Raw genomic sequence first — 25,296 nt, forward strand, 5'->3', positions numbered from 1 at the left:
AAACTGGCCAACTGTGGCTCATAACATTTGAAAGGATGACTCCTTCTTTTCTCTGTTTCTTGACTTTGTTAAGGCAGGGTCCTCATTTGATGGCGATTTCCCTGTTGCTTCACAATGAGACAGAAAGAGACAGAGAGAGAGAGAAGAAGTAAAAGAAGAGGGCAGCGAGATGAGAGCAGGCTGTAAAGAATTTAATGTTACAAACCACAAAATACCAAAATACCAAAGGCAAAACAAAGAAAGAGCAGTCATGTGGCAAACACAAAACAATTTCAAAATAAGAAAATAAATCCACATATAGACCCTCAAGAGACAGTGGCATTAGCCTGTCATCCAACACTATTATTGTCCAGCAATCTGAGGGCAATGCTTCCTTTTGTAATCTGGTAGTGTGATCTTGCAATGAAAAAGGTGATTGCACACTGGGAAAGATTAATAACTGTTTCAGCTGGCTGTCCTGTACTGTAATAGTTAGACAACACTGAGCCCTGACCATGACAGGAAACACAACCTGCTATGTGTCAGTTGTACATGTTTTTTTTTGTTTGTTTTTTTTTGTGGTGTACAGGAATATTCACAGTGATCATTCTTATTGGGAAATTGTGGACTTTCCTCCATGTTTTGCTTCTATTTAGTGAGGACTGTAATTCTTAATTTACAACAGAGACAACTGAATTGGCCAAACAACAGGTAATCCAGATGATTGGTGGGAATTAGAGCTCTTTGAAGAGAGCTGGCTCTTACAACTCTGTTCCCATCTAAGAGACATTCAAAATAATGGGTTTGTCATTTTATTTTTCTTACCAAACTACCAAGTTTATCTGACAGATAATCACAAGGATAATATTAGGGTAAGATTTGGATCAGACTGAAACTTCAAGACATCCTACCACTGGAATGTAATTCAGCATGGCTTGACTACTTTGGGGTTCAGCAGCACTCAGTAGGGTTTGCATCAAGAGTGAGACCAAGAGTAATTTGTTTTTAAGTTATGTTTACATGAGAAAATAACAAAATGTACATTACATATTTGGCATCCCTACATCACTGACTTTAGGTAAGTGATGTACTTATGTCATGAACAATGCATAATGCGACAAAACGATTCTGAACGTAGTTATTTGAACCCAAAGTAGGAGTGAGAACAAGTTGCCGATAAAATAAAAAATAAATAAATGTTCTCACCGAGTACGTCTCACCTCCATTCGTTAAGAGCAGCTAAGTGAACTGGATCGTTCTGCAAATATGATATCACTTTTTGAGATGTTGCTCACAAGTCGATCCTGTGCCTGCAAGCCGCTAGTGGGCCAATCAGTATGCACCATTGGGTTTCAAGGTTTGACCAAATCACATCCAGGTTATCAGATATGAAAGAGTAGACCAGATGAATGTTTACCTCTTGGTGTACACTGTGATAGGTGCTTTTTTCTGTGTGCTTCCAAACTACCGGGGTCTGACTCGTTGCCTGGTTTATGTTCCTCTCAGCAGTTCATGTGTCTGTGATGACAGAGAGCAGCATGTCATTTTCTTTCTTTTCCAGCTTCGCCATAAACACTTTTATGGACTCGTTAACAAAACCATGGAACAATCAATAAAAACAGCTTCCTTTTCAGTGCCCTCGCTGCCTCTCTCTCTTGTCGGTCCACTTTTATTCTACGAGCTCTGGCTCCCAGTTTTGCATTCATTTGTGTACATATCAGTTTCTGTGTGTTGTTGTCAATAAACGGCCATTTGTTTTGAAATATAGTGCTGGGGAGGACGGGTAGGAGGGTTTTCTGTCTGCCAGTAGGGCTCTTTGGGGGTTGGGAGGATGGTGGAGTTGACTGTCAGCTTCATCACCATGTGTGGTTTGACTGGAGAGAGGCACTGCGTCTGGGATTACTTAGTCTGACTCAACAGATGTTTCACAGAGAAAAAAATGGGGGTTTCTACTCTGTTTCTGAGCCGGCAGATGGGAAACTCAAATTGTTTGCTCCAGTAATGCTTCACCTTCACTCCCACGTTGTTGCCACTCGACCGGCTGCCGCCTGTATCCCATAAGGCCTCCGAGGAAATAACACCAGCAGACAGCAGGAAAAGAAAGAAAAAAAAGCCACCTGAGTGAGACATTAACTGCCAATATTCACTTGTTATTACATATAACATGAGAGAGAATCTTGTCCATCTTCATCTGGTCCGACTGTGTGAGAAATAGAAAAAAAAAAATACACCATTATTTATACAACATGCACATCAAGAGGCTGGCAAGCTCTATGATGGCAGCTGTGGTTAATCATCCAAACTACCCTGAGTAATAAACATCTGATAACATGTGCATAGGAAAAGTGTAATCAGGAACAACAGAAATACAGAGCCATATAAGAAAATATTAAATATACAGCTTATGTATCAAATGAATGCATGCATATCAACATCATCCTAGCGTCAAACAAGAGCCAAAGTGACCTACATTTTCACATATATTGAAGTCAGATAAGAAAGAAGACTCAAGAATTGTATAATCATGTCCTGTACATTCAGCCCCCAGTATATTTAAGTCCTTGTAAGTCTTTGTTGGTTTGTCTGTGTCCCTCTGTCTGTTTACCCAGTCCTCCATTGTGCCTCATGTGTCCTCTGTGTCCTTTAACACTTTAACCAACTGAGAAGCAGGAACGGAAACAGCAATCTCTTCAAAAAGTACCTATAACTGAAATTGTGATTTAGTGTGTTTTTCTCAATATATAAAGCAGATAGAAAGAACATAGTTTCCTTGCATTTAAATAATGCTAGAAGAAACATATTGGATATATACCAGTGTTCAGCCTATTAAGATGTGAAGCATGTTCGCATGAACAGCGGCGTATTGAAGAGACAGTAATATTCCTTTAATATACAGAGAAAGTGGGTTTATTCCATTGGTTTCCTCATTTCACCTGATCCGAAGGGACCATTTAGCATGCTTTGGTTTGCTAAAAGTAAAAGAGGTTTAGTAGGCAATTCTTCTGTGTCCCTGAACAAATAAGGGAAAAATATGTGTGTATATATATGTGTGTGTGTGTGTGTGTGTGTGTGTGTGTGTGTGTGTGTGGTGAACTAACACATTTAAAAGCACCTTTAAAGTAGGTGTTCTGTTCTATGTAAGTTTTTTTTTTTTTTTTTTTTTGAATGACCAGAAACACAGGTCCCCTCTTGGATGGTAGAGACATTGAGTGCCCTGTTGGCAATATGGACATGTAAGTGTGTTTGTGAGTGTGTGTTTGTTTTTCATGACAACAGCTCAATGCAGCTGTTGATTAACAAAAAAGCACTTTGATTGGTTGATTTATTTTTTTTTTAAATGTAGATTGTTTTTTTTTGTTTTTTTCTACAATACTATTCTCCAATCAAAATGTTACATTCTCTTGATAACATGTATATTTACTTGATATATAACAGATGAGTAACAGATGCTGAGTAAAGAGGGACAGACACAGATGGTTGTGGAAAAAAACTGAGTGATGAAGCTGTGAAGTCAGCTTCATCATGTTTTTACTATATAGAACATTTATTGAGTACAAGTGACATATTGGTGTCATCTAAGCATCACTTCCAGATACATATGTTTGATATAAAGCTTTAGTTGTACAGCGTCACACATGTCCATTAAACATCAAAAAACAGCTTTCCTTTCCTGCTGTATGTTAGTTTTTAACCATTTGTTTATCACACCCCTCCTGTCTCTCTTGCGTTTTTGCAGTGTCAAATTAATTCCTATGAAAAGTGTCATCATTTAGAATAACAAGTAACAAGCACAGTTTACCCAAGTACTGTACTTCAATACAATTTTGAGGTACCTCAATTCAGTATTTTCTGCTACTCTATGCCCCTTTTTAACTTTAGTTACTAATGTAGTTACTTTGCAGATTGTGATTACTCGGTTTTGATTGCTATTATTTATGATATGTTATGGGTGGGACATTGAGCGAGAGCACAAAGTGGGGACCAAATACAGAGTAAGGATGCTGCATCACAGCCAAAGTAGTGTGTTTTTGGATTAACTAATTTAATGGCCGATTGGACACAAAAACCCGAACCCTGCTGAATATCAGCCCTGAGATCCAGCTGGGCCAGTAATCTGCCTATCCCTACTGCCCAGTACATTTATTTCCTGTGGAGGTTGATGGAAGTGTAATGAAACATGTCACTTCTTTGCAACCTGTGCAGGTGGAAGTGCTCCTTTCACTAACACTTACTTTACTCCATCAACACAGACACTGTTCCCCAATTTCCCTGCGTGTGGGTCTCAGTGGGTATTGAGAAGCTTTTATTCTGACAGTGGTAAACAGCTGCACTTAAAGCAGGAAGCATTGCAAGAACGTGCCGCTATTCCCAGCAACGGCAAACAAGGGTGAAAGCAGAGCGGCAGTGTTAGAGAGAGGGAGGACAAATAAGTTTAGGTTGACTCAAATAAACCTTGTGTGACAACAGTCTCAATGCATCTGTGTGTGTAGTCACACCTGTGTGTTCCTGCTGAGCACAGCTGGGATGTTGAAAGATCAAAAAATCCTTTTCTCTATTTTGGAAACACAGTTCTGTTGTTTGAGCGCTGAGATATGGTGAAATAATTTGTATTGCCGGTGTAGTATCTGTCAAGCAAAATGATTGGTTGTCTCTATATTTCAAGCTGCAGTGAAAGTTCTGAAGTACTGTGTTACTGTACGGTCTGATGGTGCAGCCGCATTCCTCATTAAAACCTCCACTCCCCTGACTTCAAACAGAAATAGAACACATGATCGTCGCCATTGAATTTAGGTCTTCACTCGCAAATATAGCAGGCAGATTTGGGCACACAAATAGACCAACCAAACACGGCAAGACGGAGGAGGAATCAGTCTGTGAATTTTGGAAATGAGAGGACATGCTTGTACACAAAAGTACAGCAGGGTGGATGATGAGGACGAGAGCTGAGTTTGGGGAGTGGGATGATACAGGAGCAAACTGGTGTCAGAATGAGGCTCTGACTTCACTAGAAAAAGAGCAAACATGGCACATAATGATGCAATTATTTATCGTGCCAACTGAAACAATAACATATTTGCGTTTTATCATGTTCTAAATTACATTAACTATTAAGAGCATTGTAATATACTTGATCCTATGCAATACGAGGCACTGACACTCTATATGAATAAGACGGTAACTTTCGCTGACAAAGCTCAAAAAATACATACGTCAATCTGTTGAGGGAAAGTTACTGTAGACAAAAAGTAGTTTGAAGATAAATAGACATGATCTAGTTAAGTAGTTGAAAGGTTCCTGGAAATGCATTAAGAAATGACCAGCCGTTTATTAATTGCCTGTTGGAAAATAGACTAATTATTAAAGCATGTAGAGGTAATTTCAATACATTTTCAGTACATTATTGTGGTAATATAGGAGGTAGTTGTTAATGCACATGCTGATAATCAAGGTTTACACAGATGAGAATATGGGTGATCTTCCCTCATCTGGATTTTAATGGCTGGCTAGTAAAAAAGAAACTGTTAATAGCTGTGGTTTCCAAGAAGTAGGGGGAATTGAGCATGAGAGTTTTATTTTTCCACTTTTGGTTCCTGATGTTTCAGCAGAAAATGGGGAGGAAGAAGAAGAAGAAGAAGAAACATGAAATCACCATATTAAAGAGCCTGTTGAATGTGCAATTATGCTGCAGCTGAGATTGGTGACATGATTGCTCCTTTGTGCTGCTTGTCATGGTAACGCAGGCTTTCCGGCTCATGAGTTTTGCTGTTGCACAGAAATCAAACTTTGTGACTGCCAGGGCGAATGAAGGAAACATTCTCAGTGTAAATTAAGCTCGAACAAATGCTGATTACAGTTGGGCAATAGAACGTAATTTTTAAACCCACACGAAGCAGATACCAACACTTTAATGACATACTTTTAATTAACATGAACAAGGAGAAGCCGCCTTGTTAAAACCAAGAATCATACTGCAGTATTCTTCCTATAATTATTTCACCGAGCATCTCATGTTGAAAATCTTTTGCAAATCATGTGTTAAAAGTAATTCTGTTCTGCAAAACACAACATCAACATACAGAGACTATAGCATTAGCTAATTTATGCAAATGTGTAGGCACACACAGGACTTGGTTAAGAGTAAAGAAAGTCTTGATTTCTCTGCCATCCATATGCAAAGTCGGGTGAAGTTTTGTACTCAAAACATTTCTGGTGCTTCACAGCAAAACAGTGTTTCAGCATTCTCCTAAACAACTGAGGTCACTAGGGACTGAAAAAAAAGGAACGATAAAATGGCTCCATGCTGTTCATCCTGTGTATTCCAAGTGTTTGGGAGCCCCAAGATCCCAAATTGATTTGAAAAGACGTCATGTACAGCCTCGAGTTGGGCATCCACTTCAGACAGGCTGGCTGCTTTTAGCTTAGCAGTTACAGAAAAGACTCTGGCTTAAAAAGAATTTGTACGTAGCATTTTTTCAAAACAGTTTGGCTTCCAGAGACTTGGATTACTCTGGACAAGCTGCAGGGAGCCATTCTTTTTACAGTTATTGTTTTTTTTTTCCAAACTTTTTTAAAAAGTAGTCCAGCTGTTTATGAGAAAGCTTTAGGGGAAACGCTGTTTTGATGTGAAGCTCCAGAAATGCATCTCAAGCTACAAAACAAATTTTAAATCATGGGTGAAGTGTTCCTTTAATACATTAATAGGTTTGCAGTGTATTAAAGCTTGATAAATCATGTGTTTAACTTTTAATGGAAACCACAATCTTTTCCAAACCTGAACCAAAGTGCTTTCATTGAATCTAACAACACATGGGAGTCAGCTGGCCACCCTGACGCCTCCACGCCGCTTCAACACAAAAGTAGCAATTACTAAAAATGGTGCTTGTGAATTTTTGGTCATCTGATTGATTTGACTTCATGGGTTTGGTGTTTATGAAGATGAATGACTGAATCAAACTGGAAAAGGCTTTGAAATTCTCTAAGAACACCAGGCTTGATGATGTTAAAAAAAAACAAAACAAACAAACAAAACAAAACAAAACAAACATATGATCCGAACACTGAATATTGTGCAATTAGACCCGCTGCGGACACCAATCAGTCACCTTGAATTTCCCAGGGTGTGTGTGTGGGTGTGTGCATGCGTGTGTGTGATACATGAACTCATATCTTAGTTCCAGTTTCTGACATCCCTCTGTTTCTCATCATGTTTCTGTAATTACCTACAGTTTGCTTGTGGATCATGCTAAATTATCCATGATCAAACACTATCTCTCTCTGTCTCTCTCTCTCTGTCACACACACACACACACACACACACACACACACAAACAACAGTGTGTATTTCACACTCTGCAGTTTGATCTATATCTCCTCCTGTCTTTGTTCCCCTTTTCCTCCCATTATGGTTCAGCTGCTGCTCATGTTGTAAATGTCTGTACGTCTTGTTCTTTCATACCTGCCTGCCACTCATTTTCTGCATTTCTAACTTGGATGTGTGTGAGTGTGTGTGTGTGTGTGTGTGTGTGTACTGCTGTGAGGAGAACAGGCTGTGTGTCTTGCCTAAAGTGTGTGTGTGTGTGTGTGTGTGTGTGTGTGTGTGTGTGTGTGTGTGTGTGTGTGTGTGTGTGTGTGTGTGCATATTTCCATGTGCGTGTGTGTAATCACGTCATATCTCCCTGAAGGCGTCTCGGCTCGTTGAGGTGTTTGCGTGTGAAAATAGTGTATTTTTGTCAGCCGACCAGACAGCTTGTCATGTCTGTGTGTGTGTGTGTGTGTGTGTGTGTGTGTGTGTGTGTGTGTGTGTGTGTGTGCATGCAGCTAAATAGGATTTCCTCAGTGTATGAAATCTGAAGGTGAGCTCATCCAGGTGGAACATTGACTCCGAAGCTGTGTGGAAAAAGAAAAAAAATACAACCCATCATGTTCCTTAACACACATGCACACACACATATACACACACTTGCATAGATAACGAACACACAACAACATATACATTTTGTACTGAAAATCCTTTCGTCCTGGTTCTGTAAAGCGAGAGATGGATTTGGATTTATTTTAGTCAATTTGCTTATTTTTCCCTCTCTAACCTCACTCTGTATATTTTATGATTTATTGTTTTGCAGTTAGTTCCGTGTGCATTAAAACAGACATGCCTTGCACAAATGGTGACTTATTAAAATAAAAAATAAAACAGATTAGTGGTGAGTATGAAGCCTTGAAGCAGCCTTTAATGGGGAAACAAAAACAGCCTATTTTTGCACTCTCTCAAATGTTTTTGGTTCGGATTATCACCATTTGTACAGGAGACCAGAGAAAGATGATTCAAAAGTCTGTTTATGTTCAGTTTTCAAAACTTTTCTAGCTGCTTACTGAATCTCTTTAGTTTCTCTCCTGCGTCCCTCTTTGCGCTCTCAGATGTCTGCTTTACTTTATTGCATTATCATCGTTCGCTTTCAGCTATTTCAGGAGTTGTGTAGATTTACTGCTTGTGAAAATGCAACATTTCATACTCTTGCTTCAGAATTAAAGCAGTTGAATGCCTAAGTAATTGGGGGTTTTCATTGTGGAAGAAAAAAGAATATGAAGTTTAGCTTGTGAAACTGAATACTGCAGGGAGGAAGAGTATTTAGACCCGCACCATTTAATGATATTCAAGACAAGTGTATCATCAGTTAAAGACACACCTTCAAGCAGGTAGCCATGTTGTTCTGGAAATGTGAACCCCTGCCACGCTGGGCTGATGTTCTGAGTCACTGGATGGTTAAAGTCCTTAAAGCTTAAGCTAAAGGTTAAAGCTAAGTTGCAGTTTTACTGTCTACAGCATTTGTGCATGGCAGACAGCACAGGTGAGGATTTAATTAAGGGAAAGTGGTCACATTAAAGTGGGACCTTAATTGCAGGTTTGTTGCAGGACACAAAGTCCAGCCTCCCGTGTGATAGTCTGACCTGTCACAAATGCATCCTCCACCTTGACCTCCACACTTTGACTCTCTGCTACATTAAAGGGCACAGTACCTCTTCCATCGGCACTGAGCCTTGGCATTTAAAAACCTGTCACGATATCCACTTTTATTCTGAACGTGTGTCTAATACAGTCCGTCTTATTGCTACTGGCAGTGCGCAATCAAGTCTACGACTCCGTCCCAAAAAGATCCCCACTTTCTAGCCTGACTCTGGAGGGCAGTCTGCATTAAGTGCAGGATGTAAAGTTAAACTGGAGGACAAACCTGTCACACTCCACCATAACCACGAAACATCTGCCACCATGAATACTAATGGAACCCTCACTTTTTAAGCTGTTGAGTAATATTACCTGCTTTCATGTGCCATAAATACATATTATGTTTCTGTGTAACTGATTGATGTGTGTGAAAATCAAATGGCGCTTCTGTTATTTGTTGATCTTCTCATGTGCTGCGAAAGTAAAGACTCCTGAGTAAGACTATCTTCTCTTCATGTAAACGCTGATTGTTGCTGTGTTTCTGTGTTGCAGGGGACAGACTTCGGACTGGACCAACCTCCTCCAAGTATAACAACCACGACCACAGCATCACTAGTCCTGCTCCTGCTCCCGCTGCTGTTCATGGCGGTCTGCTCGCCTCAAAATGATGGAAACCATCATCACTGACTGGCTGGTCTACTTTGTGAAAAGTGGAGCTTAAAGATGGTATCTTTACCATCGTCTTCATCACAGCTGTTGTTCAAAGGACCTTTTTGAGGAATATTTTCCATATTGTGAGGAATAATTCCCCGTTTTCCCCTTCAACGAGGCAGAGGAAATTGATGGCTGCAACTTTTCCACCGGATGGTTTGCACTGCCGGGATTTTCAAAAGGATCACTAACAACCACCACTCCGTCTGCTCCGGAGTTACCCTCTCACTCATGCCTGTGAGTGAATGTGATTTTAGTGTGATTATGTGGTTGTGTTTGCGTCTGCATGGCGTAAGTGAGAGCTGAAACATAAGGATTTCTTTTTTTTTTTACTCTGAAAGGACAAGAGAGGACACAAAGAAATAGAAAACAAGGAGTAGCAGCTATGTCCCAGTGGAGGCACCATTCGAGGACTGGGTGTCGACTACTTCAGACTGCCAAGAGTGGGAGCAGGATGATAGGATTCGTAGGGCTTGAAGGTTCCTTAAGCGCCAGCCGGTGGGTGTCCTCTCTAATATGGCTGGGGCTGCTACTGCTGCAGGCGTCTCCAGCTGCCGTGTCTGCTGAGAAACTGGATGAAAATGACCCTGTGGTCACCACCACCTACGGCAGGCTGCGCGGCATGAAGAAGGAGCTCAACAACGAGATCCTGGGTCCCGTGGTGCAGTTTCTGGGCGTCCCCTACGCCAGTCCGCCCACTGGTGAGCGCCGCTTTCAACCACCGGAGCCTCCAGCGTCGTGGCCGGAGATCCGCAACGCCACACACTTTGCCCCGGTTTGCCCTCAGAGCATCGTGGAGGGCCGTCTGCCGGATGTGATGCTGCCGGTGTGGTTCACCAACAGCATTGATATTGTGTCCACATACGTCCAGGACCAGAGCGAGGACTGCCTCTATCTTAACATCTACGTCCCCACTGAGGATGGTGAGTTAGCCTGCGGGCTCAGGGGCAGGATGACTGTGGGGGGTGGGGGGTGGGGCGGCTATTTAACCCGCAACCTTCTGTTGGAGAGATGAGTGTGTCTGTTGGGGTGTGTTTTATTTGTGTGAGGGTGCATTTCTGTCTCTGTCCATGTCTGTCTGTCCGTCTGTCTGTCTGTCTGTCTGTCTGTAGAAGGAATGCATGACATTGTGCATGTTTAATGTGCATGACACTGCTTATACTACATGAGTGTGTGAGAGTGGCTTTATGAAAGAGAGAACCGTATGCATGCGTGTGTGTGTGTGTGTGTGTGTGTGTGTGTGTGTGTGTGTGTGTGTGTGTGGGTGTGTATGGCATCTATTGAGGCCAACTGATCCTTTCATTGAACTCCATCTCCTCCTTCCTCATCCTCTTCCTCCTCCTCCTCCTGCCTGTTGATCCTCTATCTCCTTCCTGTCTTATCCTCTGCTCCTCTCTCTGCTTTCCACTCCCCTCCCTCATGTCTGTAGCTCATCATAGCCTATTGTGCTCCGCTACAATGGCTACAGTTCATTAAACAAGACAGTCGTTGTCAAGATCATCACCGATTGATTTGGCTTACTGGCTGAATGACTGGCTGGCCGACTGGTAGACTGAATACTGCGCTGATTGAGCTGGAGTGATTCATTCTTCCCCTCTGTCTTTGCGTCTCCCTTTCCTTCCTCTTTCCTCTTTTTCAGTCGATCAGCTTTGTGCGTTTGTGTGTGTGTCTGTGATGTGTGTGTGTGTGTGAGTGTGTGTGCATGCCAGCTCCTGTGTGCGTTGCGCGTTCAGGGGCTCCATGTTATTCTTTAGTCTTTTATTCATTTTACAGTCAAAAGAATATCCAAGGAATGTGCCAGGAAACCGGGCAAGAAAATATGTAGACAAGGAGGTATGTATGATCTGAACGCAACCTATACAATGCCACAGAAAGAAGAAAACCATCTGATATACGAAGAAGAAAAGAGCAGCGGAGAGCAATCGTGAGATCAAGGTCTACGAATTATTCAGGTCTCGACTCAGGGATGCTGCAGGTTTCTAGAATGCTAAATTTGAGAGATGGGACCTTTTTTAAACACTGCCTGGAAGTGAATTTAAGGCCAATTTAAAAAAGTCAAAGTGCGGCGAACCAAACCGTCAAGACCAGTCTACCTCTGACTGAACATACCTAATGCAGTTCAGAGAGTATAAGTGAGCAGAGCGAGCACTTTCTCAGAAAGAACCACTCAACACCCTGCAGACAGTAGCAATGACATATATGCAACCAAAATAAAAACAAACCCTGAATTAGCCGTGTAATTTGTAGACCTTGTGACGGCGGGATGATGGTGAGGCAGTGTCGCACCACACTCATTGACTCAGACGTGTGCTCTCATTGGTCAGCCTGGTTTGGAAGACTTGACTGGCTGCCAGATCAGGGGGTCAGAAGGCATGTATAGTAATGATGGGTGATGTGTGTGGAGATAGCAGCATATTAGATCAGGCACATTCTCACAAACACACACACACACACACACACACACACACACACACACACACACACACACTCACTCAGGGTGATGTAGTTGTATGCAGTGTTAAACAAGATGAGCTCAGGCTGGACCTTGACTGTGTAATCTCCATTAAAAGAAAGCGGGGCTGTGTTCAGGTTGGCTCGGGCTACTGTATCAAGCACTGTTTCATCAAGATAATGCCTCCTCCTCCTCCTCCTCTTCCTCCTCCTCCTCCTCCTCTTCCTCCTCTCTCTGTCTTACTCTGCCTGTCTCTCTGCCTGTTCCTCCCTGGACGTGGACAAGTTCCTGTTTATGTGCCAGTGTGTGTGTGTGTGTGTGTGTGTGTGTGTGTGTGTGTGTGTGTGTGTGTGAGAGAGAGAGAGACTGATGCCGACAGTGTCCTTGATAAGGTCTGGGCGTTAATGTCATTGTCTTGGCAGCCGGCTACATTATCACTTAGTGTACATTCCTCCTCTTCCGACTACACAGATACATGTAAACTCTGACCTGGCTGCTCCTCCTCCTCCTCCCTCCGGAGGGGGAAATGCATTTAAACAGGGAGATTATGGAAGCTTACATATTTGTCACATAGCACTGAGAATCGTTATAATTCCACGTCCTAGACAATCTGTTGTGGATTTTTTTCTTCTTCATTTTATGGAAAAGGGAGATTAGGTTTAGAAAACAATGTATTTTGCACATAAAAGCAAAGCAAGATGTGGCGCTGTGACAATAGAGGCTGCTTTGCTTTGGTTTGTCTCCTTCTGCTTGGGTTTATTACCTGCTGGCTGCGCGTGGAGCAAAAATTAATTCATTCTTATGAAATGTCAGAGACCTACTCAATTTTATATACAGTACTCTCACAGTAAGTACTTCATTAGGCAAAGCTCTATGCAGGCGGTCTACTTGTCTATACAACAGTCCATAGGCAATTAAAGTGTCCATAAATTACCATCAGATTAATGCTTGAAGGCCATGTTAATGTAAAGTGAACAATAATTTATGTGTGATGCTCAGATTGAAGTAAGAAATGCAGCGGTGATTTCTATTATGGGATTTGCGGTCAAATGTCGATGCTTTGACCCACGTTTTCTAAAAACGGCTCCATCAAAAGACTCATTTGAACTCATTGGTTTGCAAATTGAAGCAATACAACTATTATAGATGGATGACAATTGAAAAAAATAAATAAATAAAACAAATAAAAGAAACGTTGCAAATGCTGAAGGGCGCTAAGTTGTGTGAAGTATTAATATTATGCGAATGATGTGCTACGACCTTCACAGTCACCAGGGCCCAGATTAATCAAACTGCTAACTGACATTTTTTTGACTTTAGTGAAATAATAAAAGTAACCTCTATTTGCAGACCTAAAAATAAAAGCTATTAATGTGAACTAGGAAACACCAGGCCCACAGAGGTCTCTGAGGTTGATTAAATGTGGGATGAGTGATGCTGGAAAAAGATAGTAGTTGTTGAGTCTCATTAGAAGGTCGTCAAATTCCATCGTCCCGATAATGAGACACAACAATCAGTCACTCACCTCAACTTTTGGAAGCTGCTCAGACACGTTATGTATGTTTGTCCTGAGTGATCCGATCTCTGACTGTCAGATTACTCCGGGCGTTAACATTAATCCTGAAGGACCCCGTGTGATTGGCTCTCACTTCTTTGCTTTGCAGTGCGCAATCAAACATTAACATCAGTGGGACAGATGGACACAGTGTTTTTTTTGTTGTTGTTGTTGTTGTTTTTCTCACAGAGAGTACTCAGTGTATAGCAACTGCCAAATGTACAAGAAGGCCTATATATTAAGAATTTGTCAGAGACAGCATTTTGCAGTTTTGAATAAGTATCTCCCAACCCAGCAGCTCTCAGAACTGACTGGGTTACAAGGGAATCTGTGGACTTTCTCCAGAGGTGACAAAGAAGTGGCCTATATTGGGCCTTCTTTGTAATAGTATTCCATCTAAATAGTAGTGTGGACGTTAAGTGTCGGCAGGGAGAACACACTCACGACACAGACGAAGACCGCCTGAAACTTTTTCAGAGGAAAAGAAACAACTTAGTGTATCAAGTTTCGTTGGAGAATTGAATTGAATGATTTGGAATTTGCCATTGATTATGTTTCACAACCCTTATACAGTATCTCCCTCAAGCTCTTCAAAACGGCATGCTTTGTTAATGTGGTCTTGGGGATATTTCAGTTACTAGCGCTGGCTGGATCAGCTGAAACAGATATTGTGTTCACAGACATCTGCTGCTAACATCAAAACATTTACAAGAGCCCAGACAGGTCATTAACATTACAGTAAACAGAAAGGAAATCGGATAATGTGTAATCTGTTGGGGCTTCTGTCGTTGTTCTGCGGAGGAGGTCAGTTGAGTCGGCAGTCATTCATCGTGGCCCAGGACACGTGTGCGTTCACACTGTTCCAAGATTGTGGTCACCAGCAGCGTAGACCTCCTCTGAATGTGATCAGAGTGACTGGATGTTTCTTAATGGCATTCACACCTGTACTAAGCACGGATCACTCTGGACACACATTGATATCAGGTCTGAACAGTGTAGCTGTAAGTGTAGCTTATCAGGGTCTCTACACGTCTCTGTGAATTCATCGCTATATATAGCATTGGTGATTATGAGCAGTCATTTCAGAAAGGGGTAGTTTTATCGCCCTTGAGAACCGTTTTCTAAAGGACGCACTCTTGATAAGATGCTGCACCTGATACTCCTGAACATGATAGCTTCCACACCTCGTCTAAGGACACGTTGATGAAGCTTAATGATCATGGAGGAGCTAGCCAGATGAGTCCTTTCAAACAGATGGTCACATTTCATGACATCTAGTTAAAAACAAAATGACAGATGACAGAAACCAAGTCATCTTTCATACTTTCACTTTGTCCCATTCCAGATGTGATCTGTGCCATCCCATTATACCCAATAATTACACCCAAAATGGATTTTGCACCTCAGTATTTACCTCCACTGCAAACATTCAGTGTAAATACAGGAAGTGCTGTCCTTTAAATATAGTTCAGAGTAGTTGATGGGAGTTTGATATTGGTATTGATGCCAAAAGACATCTGGCATGCAGTAATCTCTATTGACAGATATCTCCATATGAATGCAGCATTTGACAGCGAGGGACAAGAGATTCGAAAGCATTTTGGTTTCCATTTCATTCCAGAATCCATTGTTGCCCAAGTGAACTTTGGTTCCAAGCAGGTAAACAGGCTGCATGGAAGAAAAATAAAGACAATATTTTAAATCACCTGCAGTCAGATGCAGATGTCTGTTCATAAAGATGAACTGTGATGATGTGAACACAAATTACCTTGCGAACCCTGAAACACCCCATGGGTAAATCATCATCAGGCTCTGGGTTCTGAGATTCTATTGATGTTACGACTGTCTGACTGACTTGAGTGTTGTCTGTGCAAGGTGTAAAGTGTACCTTAAGACTGATGCAGGCCACAGATGTCCAGTTTCAGTCATCAGTGGTTCTCTGGAATTGTGAAAGCTTTTATCATGTGAACATGCCCACTGAAAATCTGCACAAACAACATGATGTGATTGAGTCACAGCACCAGGACTCTTATGGAGATGAAAGCAAGCATACTAGTTAGTAAGTGCCAACAGTGTGGACTGCTGCAGTAACAGCACACATCTTTCTGGAGTTTTCTTTTACAAAGGTAGAGCCCGAGTTTGCAAATACTTATAGAAGTTTATTCATTATCAGCGTAGCAGTAACACAAGTAGCACAGAGTGCAGTCAGTGGTGCGTGGTGTGAGTGGACATATCATGGTTATTGAGCGGGTCATTTCATGGCTAGATGTGTGCAGCCACAGTCCGGTAACAGGGAAGAAATAGATTATCACTGAGTGTGGTCGGGGCTCAAATCAGTCATGATTGATCAAATCAACTGTGTTATGTCTATTTAAAAGTGGCACACTCAGTACCACAACACTATGACGGTGTTGTAATGATGAGAACAAAACTGGTGTCCTTGAGCTGCAGCTGGAAAAGCATCAGGGGATTTGTGAAACTTTAGATTTAATTGGCTTGTGCCGAAAATACTGAACTCACTAACAATGTTGCCAAAGTGTCTATTGATTAATTCTTGAAAAGGTTGAGCAGTTATTCCGACAGAGAAGTGGTGACAGATTTCTTGCACCATGGTAGGCTTGTTTTGTCTGATTCAGTTGGGAAATTGGATCGACACTCCTGCCAACAATACCCACATAGGATTCTGGAGAGCATTTCTTACTATCCCTCTGCAGACTAACCGTAGAGATCATGATGTGCAAAGAGAAACAAGGTCAAAGTGGGCCAGAGGAGGAGAGCCAGATGTGTGGACAGTGATGAAGAGCAATGATAAAAGGCAGACATGGAGTGAAATTAAAGTAAGAAGGACAAAAACAAAGACCAAGACTCAAAGAGTCAAGTAATAGAGCAGCACTTAAGACCCATCTCTTTGTCCCCGTAAGGACGATTGTACTGTCCTGCGCCTGCGCTGGTTCAAAGAAGTCTTCTGTGGTTAAAACTAGTGTCTTTGATGTGTCTGGGATGGAGTACGGTCATTAAGTTATCACATGCTGGGATAGCGGTCTCTGTAATGAGATCAGACGTAGCACCGCTGCGGTTGGTCTCCTCTCCCAGCAGCATACATTCACAATTCATTTTTAAAACTGAGGTAAATGTAGAAAAGACACACTTATTACAGATTACAGTTAGCTGAGCGGCAGAAAGACGTCAAAAATGACAAAGTCCGAGTGACACAGCAACATGGTTGAAAAGAGATAAAAAGGAATGTGCTGCTGTGGCTCTTGTGGATCGCAGTTTTTACAGTGCTCGTGTTGGATCAGAAAAAAGCTCCAGCTCGTTGAATATCACATTAACTTTGAACGACATTCCCCTGATGGTTGATGGTGACTCTAAAACTAGAAATGTTTTTACATTAGAATCTTGCATAACATTAAGAGCTGTGAAGGATCATCCATCCATGTGCAGAATGAAGATCGCTAACAGAAGATGGCTGCACACAGTTCTGTGTTTTGCTGCTTTAGATGTTCCTTTTGTTATTCAGAGCGGTTTAATGTGTCGCTGCTTGGTGTGCACTGGCAACTGGCAAAAAAATAATCTGTGACTATTCTGATAATTGATTACTTGTTTAAGCTGTTTTATAAACACCCAAAATGCTCTGGTTGCAGATATCCCAATGTGAGGATTTGCTAGTGGTCCATTTTATATTCTCCTTGCAAGATGGCTGGTTTCTGTCATCAGAGTTCATGCAGATGTGTTTGGCTGAACACAAAGGTGTTCGGTGTCTTTTGAGGGACAACCAGCAAGAAAAGTGACCGTTTGAAGAGAATAATGCAGCTCTGGAGGATGTTAACAAAGCTGTGGTGGCAGGAGTTATGTCAGAACCAGAGTTTATCTAATTCAAGCAGAGCGAAGAACAGCAGTGAAGGCTTCTGTCAACAGAAAAGATGTTTTCACTTTTCTCTCGCCTGACTTTGGTAAGAGTTTTTATTTAGCAACAGCAACACTGTTTTGGGCTGTTTGCTGCAAAACAAACATGACAACATCAACAGGATTATGGAAAATATGATGCAGTTTTTCTCCATTTGATAACAATTTACTGACCAAAAATGATCAATTAATGAAGTTTACTATAATAATGAAAAGAATAAGTTATTTACAGCCTTAGATTGCAATCAAATCAGTTGCATATGCAGTCATGCTGTGTATTCTGGAACATTTTTCATTGCTGTCCATCTTGCAAAGGGGGACGACATTTCGCACAAAACACCATCTCTATATAAATTACATTTCTGGGGGAGATGGGGTGGTACAATGCCTGGTCCCAGTTCTGAATATCTACTCTGTGGTGCATTTCAGTTTTTGGAGCGTGTTCCTCATTCATTCTGTGCTCTTATTATCGCCGTCTCCATCTAAACCCACAGTGGACTGCGGGCATGTTCATGCTTCAACTCTGCAGGTTGTCAAGATGCATTATGTTAAACAGCAAAACACAAGCTGATGCACAAGTACGTGCGAGAGGGTGAAGAAAAGTTCATTTAACACAAATTATAACACTGAGGAATAATAACAGGACATATATTATGCATTGATATCAGGAAAAAGCAGTTCCAGAATGACAGAGTTGCTTTTTCGTTTGCAGTCCGTTGGTTTCCAGTTGGTTTAGCAGCTGGTTGTTTTTTCAGATTTTGCTGTCACTGCAGTGTCCTGAATGCACCGCATTTTATATGTATTTATTTATTTAGTAACATTTTAGTAGGAACTTACAAAATTTGTCACAGTAAAAAGAGACTGCTTTCTGAAAACAAGCCTGAAGCTACGATGATGGCGGATTAGACAGAACATACGGGTCTATGAACAGTGTGTGAAATACAAGTCAGCTTTGACTGAGGGTAATGTGGACCCTGGACTCTGAGCAAGTATGTCATTCAGGATACAGTGTACAGTGAAATCCTCCATTCTGCATGGTATGATAACGACACCCTGCCTTTATGCCTTTATACAATATCTTCCTGCTCTAGTTTGTCGTACAGCAAACTGCCGGTATGTTTCATGGGAACAACTGCTCACCCTTCAACGCTGTCAGACCTTGTAAAAAGAAAGGAAAAGACAAAAAAGGTGTCTCTGTGGTGGTTGGAACTCCGTTTATGTTGAATTAAGGGTTTGGCTTTTAAAACCCAAACTAGGACATTTAACTGCAAACTAGGCCATTTCCCAGCGCGTGTGCAAGCTGTTTAATATCTCAAATAGTTCCGGAAGTATTTCAACATGTTGCATTATTCTGAGATTTCTGTGTGCCGTCTCCACTCCAGGGGGGTTTACAATAGAAATGCCATTGTAGATGTGAATTTCATCAAGATGCAGGCAACTTCACAGACGGTGAAATGTTGGCTGTCTCCCCCTCTCCCTCATCTCTTTCTTCTCCTTGTGTCTCTTTCCATCCGTCTTGATGTCCCTCCACACAGGTTGGCCTTTTCCCTCACGTCCGTCTCTCTCTCTGTCTGTTCTGACCTATTCACCGTCCCACATCTCACCTTCCCTCCTGTCCTTTGCTCGAGTCCTTCTCTCTTATTCCTCGGGCTTTGCCCCAGTTTTGTAGTCGCTGAAGGAGGATCCTGTGGGAGGCGGCGTGCACACATAAGACTCTCAGAGTGGAGGAAATAGAAGGCAGAATTAAGCATGTCCCTTCTTGTGTTCGGGTCTCCCCAGAGGGCCTCTGTCACCTCCACTCACAACTTAACGTCTTTGCACTGGTGTGTCTTGTTATATTGGGGTGTTGTGTTGTGCTTGTGTGAATGTGTGTCTGTGTCTGTCTAGATGCACCCATGGATATCTGTGTATGTCTGTGGATATGTGAGAATCAAAAAAGTTCTGTCTGACAGTCAAGGCAGAGCTTGGCTGGACTTTCTGTGCTGGTTGGCAGGTGCTGGTCTTCTCATTTTCAGCTCAGCCCCATTGGACTTTGTGTTGATTCTTAACCAAACTTAGAAACACAGAGAGACTGAGAGAGGTAGTGCAGGGAGGAAGAAGGAATACATCTCATTTGGGGAAAAAACATCTCATGGCATATGGCAGTATTGGCAAATGCAAGCATGCTGTGGATCTACTGTTGGTTATTTGAACCAACGTTGTGTTTTCTCTCCATTTTGGTTGTGAGCTGACCTGCTGTGGTAGAAAGGTAACCTGGCTGTTTGGAAGCATACAATCTTTGTGAACATGACTTTAAATCAATATTCCCCTCTATAAAGACTGTTATTCAGGGTGACTCTTTAATAATAATGAAAAAAAAAAAAAGAAATACAATGTTGTGGTCCAGTTATTAGAGAAGCTCGACTCAAAGTGCACTACAGTGTTCAACTGGACCTTCGTCAGCACAGCAAGGTATCTCAGTTTTCATGGCTAATCAGCTTTTGTCAAATGAACAAATGATAAAACGTCAATGAAAGGAAACGGAAAGTTCTTTAGAAAAATCTGACGTTATGTGATTTAAGTTTTGGAAAAAAAATGTTTTCAGGTAAAACCCCTGAGTTTTGTCAGAAGTACACAAAAGTCATAAATGAGTAAAAGCGAAGATATCTAGTCAAAATATGGCTTTGCTAAAATTAAAAGTAAACTGTTCAGACATTATTTAAAGTATCTGATATTCTTAGGTATCAAATGTTAAACAACAATGATACATATATTTATTATGGGTTGACTCATTTTCAGTTTGGCAAATTATCAGATCCCATATTCAGCACTTCTCTGATGCAGTTTGCCATCTAAACTAGCAACTACGGGAGGTCGCTGATTCGAATCCCCAGCTCCCCCTGGCCGCATGCCGAAGTGTCCTTGAGCAAGATACTGAGCCCTAAATTGCTCCTGATGAGCAGTTAGCACCTTGCATGGCAGCCTGTCCATTAGTGTATGAATGTGTGTGTGATTGTGTGCTATAAAGCACTCTGAGAGGTGTGTAGACTGGAGAAGCATTGGAGAAATGCAGAACTGAAGTAAAGTTACTCAAAATCGTACTTCCTGCATTACTAATGTACTTGGATACAATCCATCACTGAAGCCCCTGTTTTGCCAGATATTGTGACAGTATTTAACACAAACAAGTATTTTAACACAAAACTGTGTGTTAGTTTACTCAATAGTGGACAAAAGTTACTGCTGATCATAACCTGAGGCAAAATCTGCATTTTCTATTGTCTAACAGCTGCATTGATACAGGCATAAAGTTGTGTGTGTTTTTATTCACCCACTTTGCAGTAACAGATGTTCAGCTCTCTGGAAAGCTGTGATAATTACTGCGGGATGGTGACGACACGCACCCGAGGTCTCTGTTTGTTACGGCAAATAGTTTTTAACCGGCTGAGTTTTTACACAGGTGAATATGGCTTGAATTAATTTGGGAGAATCTGCGTGATTGTAATAATTATACATGAGACAGACTGACAGAGAGAGAAGGAGAGATGGAGAACAGAGACAAGCACACATTAATGAGCAAGGTAGAGTAAATCTAAACTAAAAAAAAAAAAAAAAAAAAATCAATGTCAAGCATCGTTCTCATCCGTACCAGGGGCGATGGAGAGAAAATGGTCCCATGAGTCCCAGTAGCCAGGATTAGGGTTAGATTTATGGGGTCAGTATTGCAATCACAAGGCAAATCCCTGCTGGAGGCCATGATGTGTACCTCAACAGACAATACTCAACAAATTAAACAACATGCTAATGAGTCTACCATTGCTAAAGACTCAGAAACGGTGCAAAAAATGCAGCCTTAGTCCTGCAAGTGGTGGACAGAGGAAAGGTCATGACAATCCCCCCCAGCAGCATAAATACATATTCTATCTTTGCCATGGTAATTCACATCCAAATCCATATTCCAATGCTCTGAGCTTTTCAAAAAGTGGAAGGAAATGCTGTGTCGGCTTCACCAAAAAAAAAAAGATTTAAGAGACTCATGAAGAGTGACAAAATGGAGCTCATCTATTCCCTCTAATTAGTCTTAAAACCTGTCAAAAACATGCAAATACAGAACAGTAACCTCAATTGGAAAAGCAGCCATGTGAGGGAGAATTTCTGCTCCACTTGCACAAAAAATGGTCAAGCAAGCATGTTAGCTGTGACGAGCTCGATCTCAACCCTCCCTGCGACAGACAGTGACTGATCTCCCCCATGTCCGCGTCTCTCATTAGACTCAATTACGAGAAATGGCACAGTATGTACGGAAAAGAAAACGGCTTCTGAGAGGAAAACAATAGTTTGTGTTGTTCCCCCTCCCCCCGCCACCACCAACACTGGCTGGACTCCCACCTTTGGAATATTTGTCGGTAACTCTCAATGAAGCTTTGAAACCCCAAAATACTATTCAGGCCAACCCTAATAAAATAAGTGTACTACATTTCATGCCGATCTGACCATTGCTTGCTGACATATCTTGCTCTCCAATCTGTGACAGAAGATGTACTTCCAGCCTCAACATCTGTCAATATTCCTGTGAGGGCAGCATCTTTTACATCGATCCGGACTTCCTGCCTCCTGTAACTTACCAGGTGACATGTGGTCTAGCTGTCACAGTAGATGAGGACAAATGTACGAGTTATTTGTGTTACCCACAGTCCTGACTCTACAATGATGCATTAGACATTTCCTGGTAGACTGTGGAAGAAACAATACAACAGACTGGAGACATCCCACAATCTGTAAATAAACCTTCACATTTAGTTTTTTCTTCCAAGAGTCAAGAGAGAAACACAAGTGCTGAATAAATTGCAGTTTTATCACAACAAACTGCTTCACAGACACAAACAAAATTATTAAACAAAGCGAGGAAACCAATTTGGGCTACTTGATGGGGAAAAAAACGAAAACTACAATCCAAAGTAGAGTCAAATATCATCTGGTTAATAATGAGGACTGTGAATTGGCAGAATGTGTCTGCACTGCTAAGAACAGTGAAGAGCATCAGATACTTTGCAAAAAAAGTGATTCATGCTTCAACATTTTTTGATATACTTCCTCTAAAAGTCGATAGCAGTCAAGTCTTTGCTCTCGAATCTGAGCGTGGAGAGAGAACCAACATCTAATCATGCATCAGAAGATTCTAAAGTGTTGGAAATCAGATATACTAGTTTCTTGTCCATCGTTAATTTGGAGTGGACGTCTGTCAGTCGTTAAATTCCTATCCAGCGTTGGTTGCTTCTTAATTTGATCTCTGCCAATTTGCATGAACTTCACAGAATCTCAAATCTGACTCATCAATCTGGCCGTCTTTATCAAGCCCATAATGATCAGTTCTCACTGGAAATGAGTAAGCCCACATTCGATGGGTGCTGAATGTGTTACCACACATTAAATATGAGATGATCATATACATAGCAGTCTATGTATACATTCATCCATCCTAAGGATCCTCCTAGTCACTCTCTGTACGTATCTTTGTAGAAATTATTCCCCATATTGAAAGATTCAACGCATCATTTTGTAACATTGTGTTTCGGTGCAGGAAAGAATGTGCCCGTGTTTTAGTTGGGGAGAAAGTGGGGATGTGGAGGTCGGGGTGGTGAACAGGGGTGTGGTGAGTCAGACTTTGATGCGATTTCACTCCCATCATTGACCGGGAATTAAAGGGGCTCTGTGGAAAATGTATGTTTCGCTGGAAGCCGGTTGTAAGTTTAAGTTAGCGGACTCCATCTCTAAACTAACATGTCTAAAATTGATTAAATCCAACCTGAGTCCCTCACAGAGAAATCCAAAGTCCAGCAGCATTAATCAGCTGAATCAAAATGGCCTTGTATAGTGAATTGTTGGCATTATGTGTAATCATTATTCAACACAGTCCAGCGTTTTACAGAATTTTTCACTGCAAGTGTTCTCGCCATAGATAACAGACAGGGCTTTGAATTACACAACATACATAATGCACAATATCTCTCTAAGTTAAAGGGATTTAATGTGAGCTGAACAAGTCACTGGTTAAAATCCTTTATTGAAAGTCGACTAGGTGCTCGTTGCCTGGTCAGGGAAATGTCACAGGTAAGAGAAGAGTACAACCTTGGCTGCCTGCACAAACTGCCTCCGATCTTTTGTTTTCCCAAATAGTCAGACACACACACACACACACACACTTGCATACATCAGCATCCTAAACTGAAACCTGCACACACAAACACACACACGTACATGTGTGAAACTCTGCTCAAGGTGACAGCATTGATAGCTGCTCATACATATTCATGACACTTGCATTACAATAAATAAATAAGCGGCTTATTTTTCTCTTTCCTGAATATTAAATGAAGGACATTTGAACCTTCGGCACGCCGCCAAAACACCAGCCATTGTAGTTCCACAAATTACAGCAACGGCAACTGCACAAAGAGGCCGGGATACAAATGTCATAACGTTGCCCCATTTCTAAGATTCATCCCGTGAAAAAAATCAATCTTTTCTTCTCCGTCCCTCCTTTTCTTTAGCGCTCCGTCGCTGTAGCCGTAGCGAGGACACATTTTGCCTCATGCATATTTCAGTCGCAGCACATTGTGAACAACGCATATAGACACGGCGTGGTGAAAAGTAACAGCTTTTTTTCCATAGTTTCCATTTCACCCCTAGCCATTATTTATGGGGGCCCTTTCCAAAACGGCCATACAGCTATGTAATGCATGAAGCTATTTGCTTCAATGATGATGGAGAGGCAGCTGTAAACGAACTGCAGGCAATAATGTTAGCCTCTGCACACAAACAGCAGGAGAGAGGGAATGAGAGCTGCTGAATGAATTATAATATTGTTTGTGTTGTAGCGTAGTCTTGTTTTGATCATTGTAAGGTGAATGGTATCAGCAGTGTAGCCGACTGTGATGGTAAAACAGGTGCACCTGGATCAGAACAGAGATAAAGACGGAAGAAGAGTTAATAAGAGATGAGTAAATGAATTGTTGCCAATGAACGTGCTGCAGATAGATGTTCGTTTTGCTGCTCCTTGAGTCAGTCACGTTTAAGACACCATTAACAAACGACCTTCACTGATAGCAGGTGAAATGGAACCACACGCAGGTAAAACAGCATCGTTGTATCCTTACTTGATGGCTGGAGTAAACATGTGACATGTTGAATTAAGATTATCTGGGCTGTGGATTAATGGCTGAAATGATCTGAGACTAGCCAACAGATAAGTCCTTTCACAGCTTGTTAGCTATGAACCGGCAAACCAACCGCCAAAACAAATGTTGGCACTGAATGTTTCTGCTAACCAGATATGTTGAAACTTTATACATTTCGTTATGTTGCAACATTTCTTCAGTTTACGTATTCAATGTAATGTTGTCGAAGCAGCACCAAGAGATCCTGACACAACAGATAATCAGTGAGGAAAACGTCACAGTACTGTTGATCTGACAGCAGTGACCTCTTTACACGACTCAACAAGCTCAATTAATTACAAACTCAATTACAAACTCCATCTCTGCTGTCAGTGAAACCACACAAAAGGCAGAATTCTGACTGAACACTTTCACTCTTTTGATCGAGCTAGTTTAGGATGCAGGAGGATATTTTGTTGAACATTCTCCTCTGTTAGCTTTTTAATTATTTAGCCAACCTCTGTGCATGCTAATGATTTAGCAACAGGAGTTTGTTGAGTTCATGTATAAAGCACTTTTTGCATCATCCCTCGGTACTAAATGCACAGACCTGAAA

At 41.5% G+C, this 25,296-nt stretch overlaps 1 protein-coding gene across 4 annotated transcripts in view; it reads left to right on the forward strand.

The window, feature by feature from the left end:
- Positions 1 to 25,296, forward strand: part of nlgn1 (neuroligin 1) — a 393,552-nt gene that overhangs the window by 104,569 nt on the left and 263,687 nt on the right. For 2 of the 4 annotated variants that reach the window (XM_037115594.1, XM_037115593.1), the window contains 2 exons: positions 9,473 to 10,554; positions 11,405 to 11,464. In XM_037115594.1, coding sequence (XP_036971489.1) covers positions 10,017 to 10,554; positions 11,405 to 11,464 — 598 coding nt within the window. In that variant the 5' untranslated portion in view covers positions 9,473 to 10,016. The remainder of the gene's footprint in view (positions 1 to 9,472; positions 10,555 to 11,404; positions 11,465 to 25,296) is intronic. The other 2 variants (XM_037115595.1, XM_037115596.1) reach the window with 1 other exon arrangement.

Source organism: Acanthopagrus latus, chromosome 11, assembly GCF_904848185.1.
Source record: "Acanthopagrus latus isolate v.2019 chromosome 11, fAcaLat1.1, whole genome shotgun sequence".
NCBI classification, from domain to species: domain Eukaryota; kingdom Metazoa; phylum Chordata; class Actinopteri; order Spariformes; family Sparidae; genus Acanthopagrus; species Acanthopagrus latus.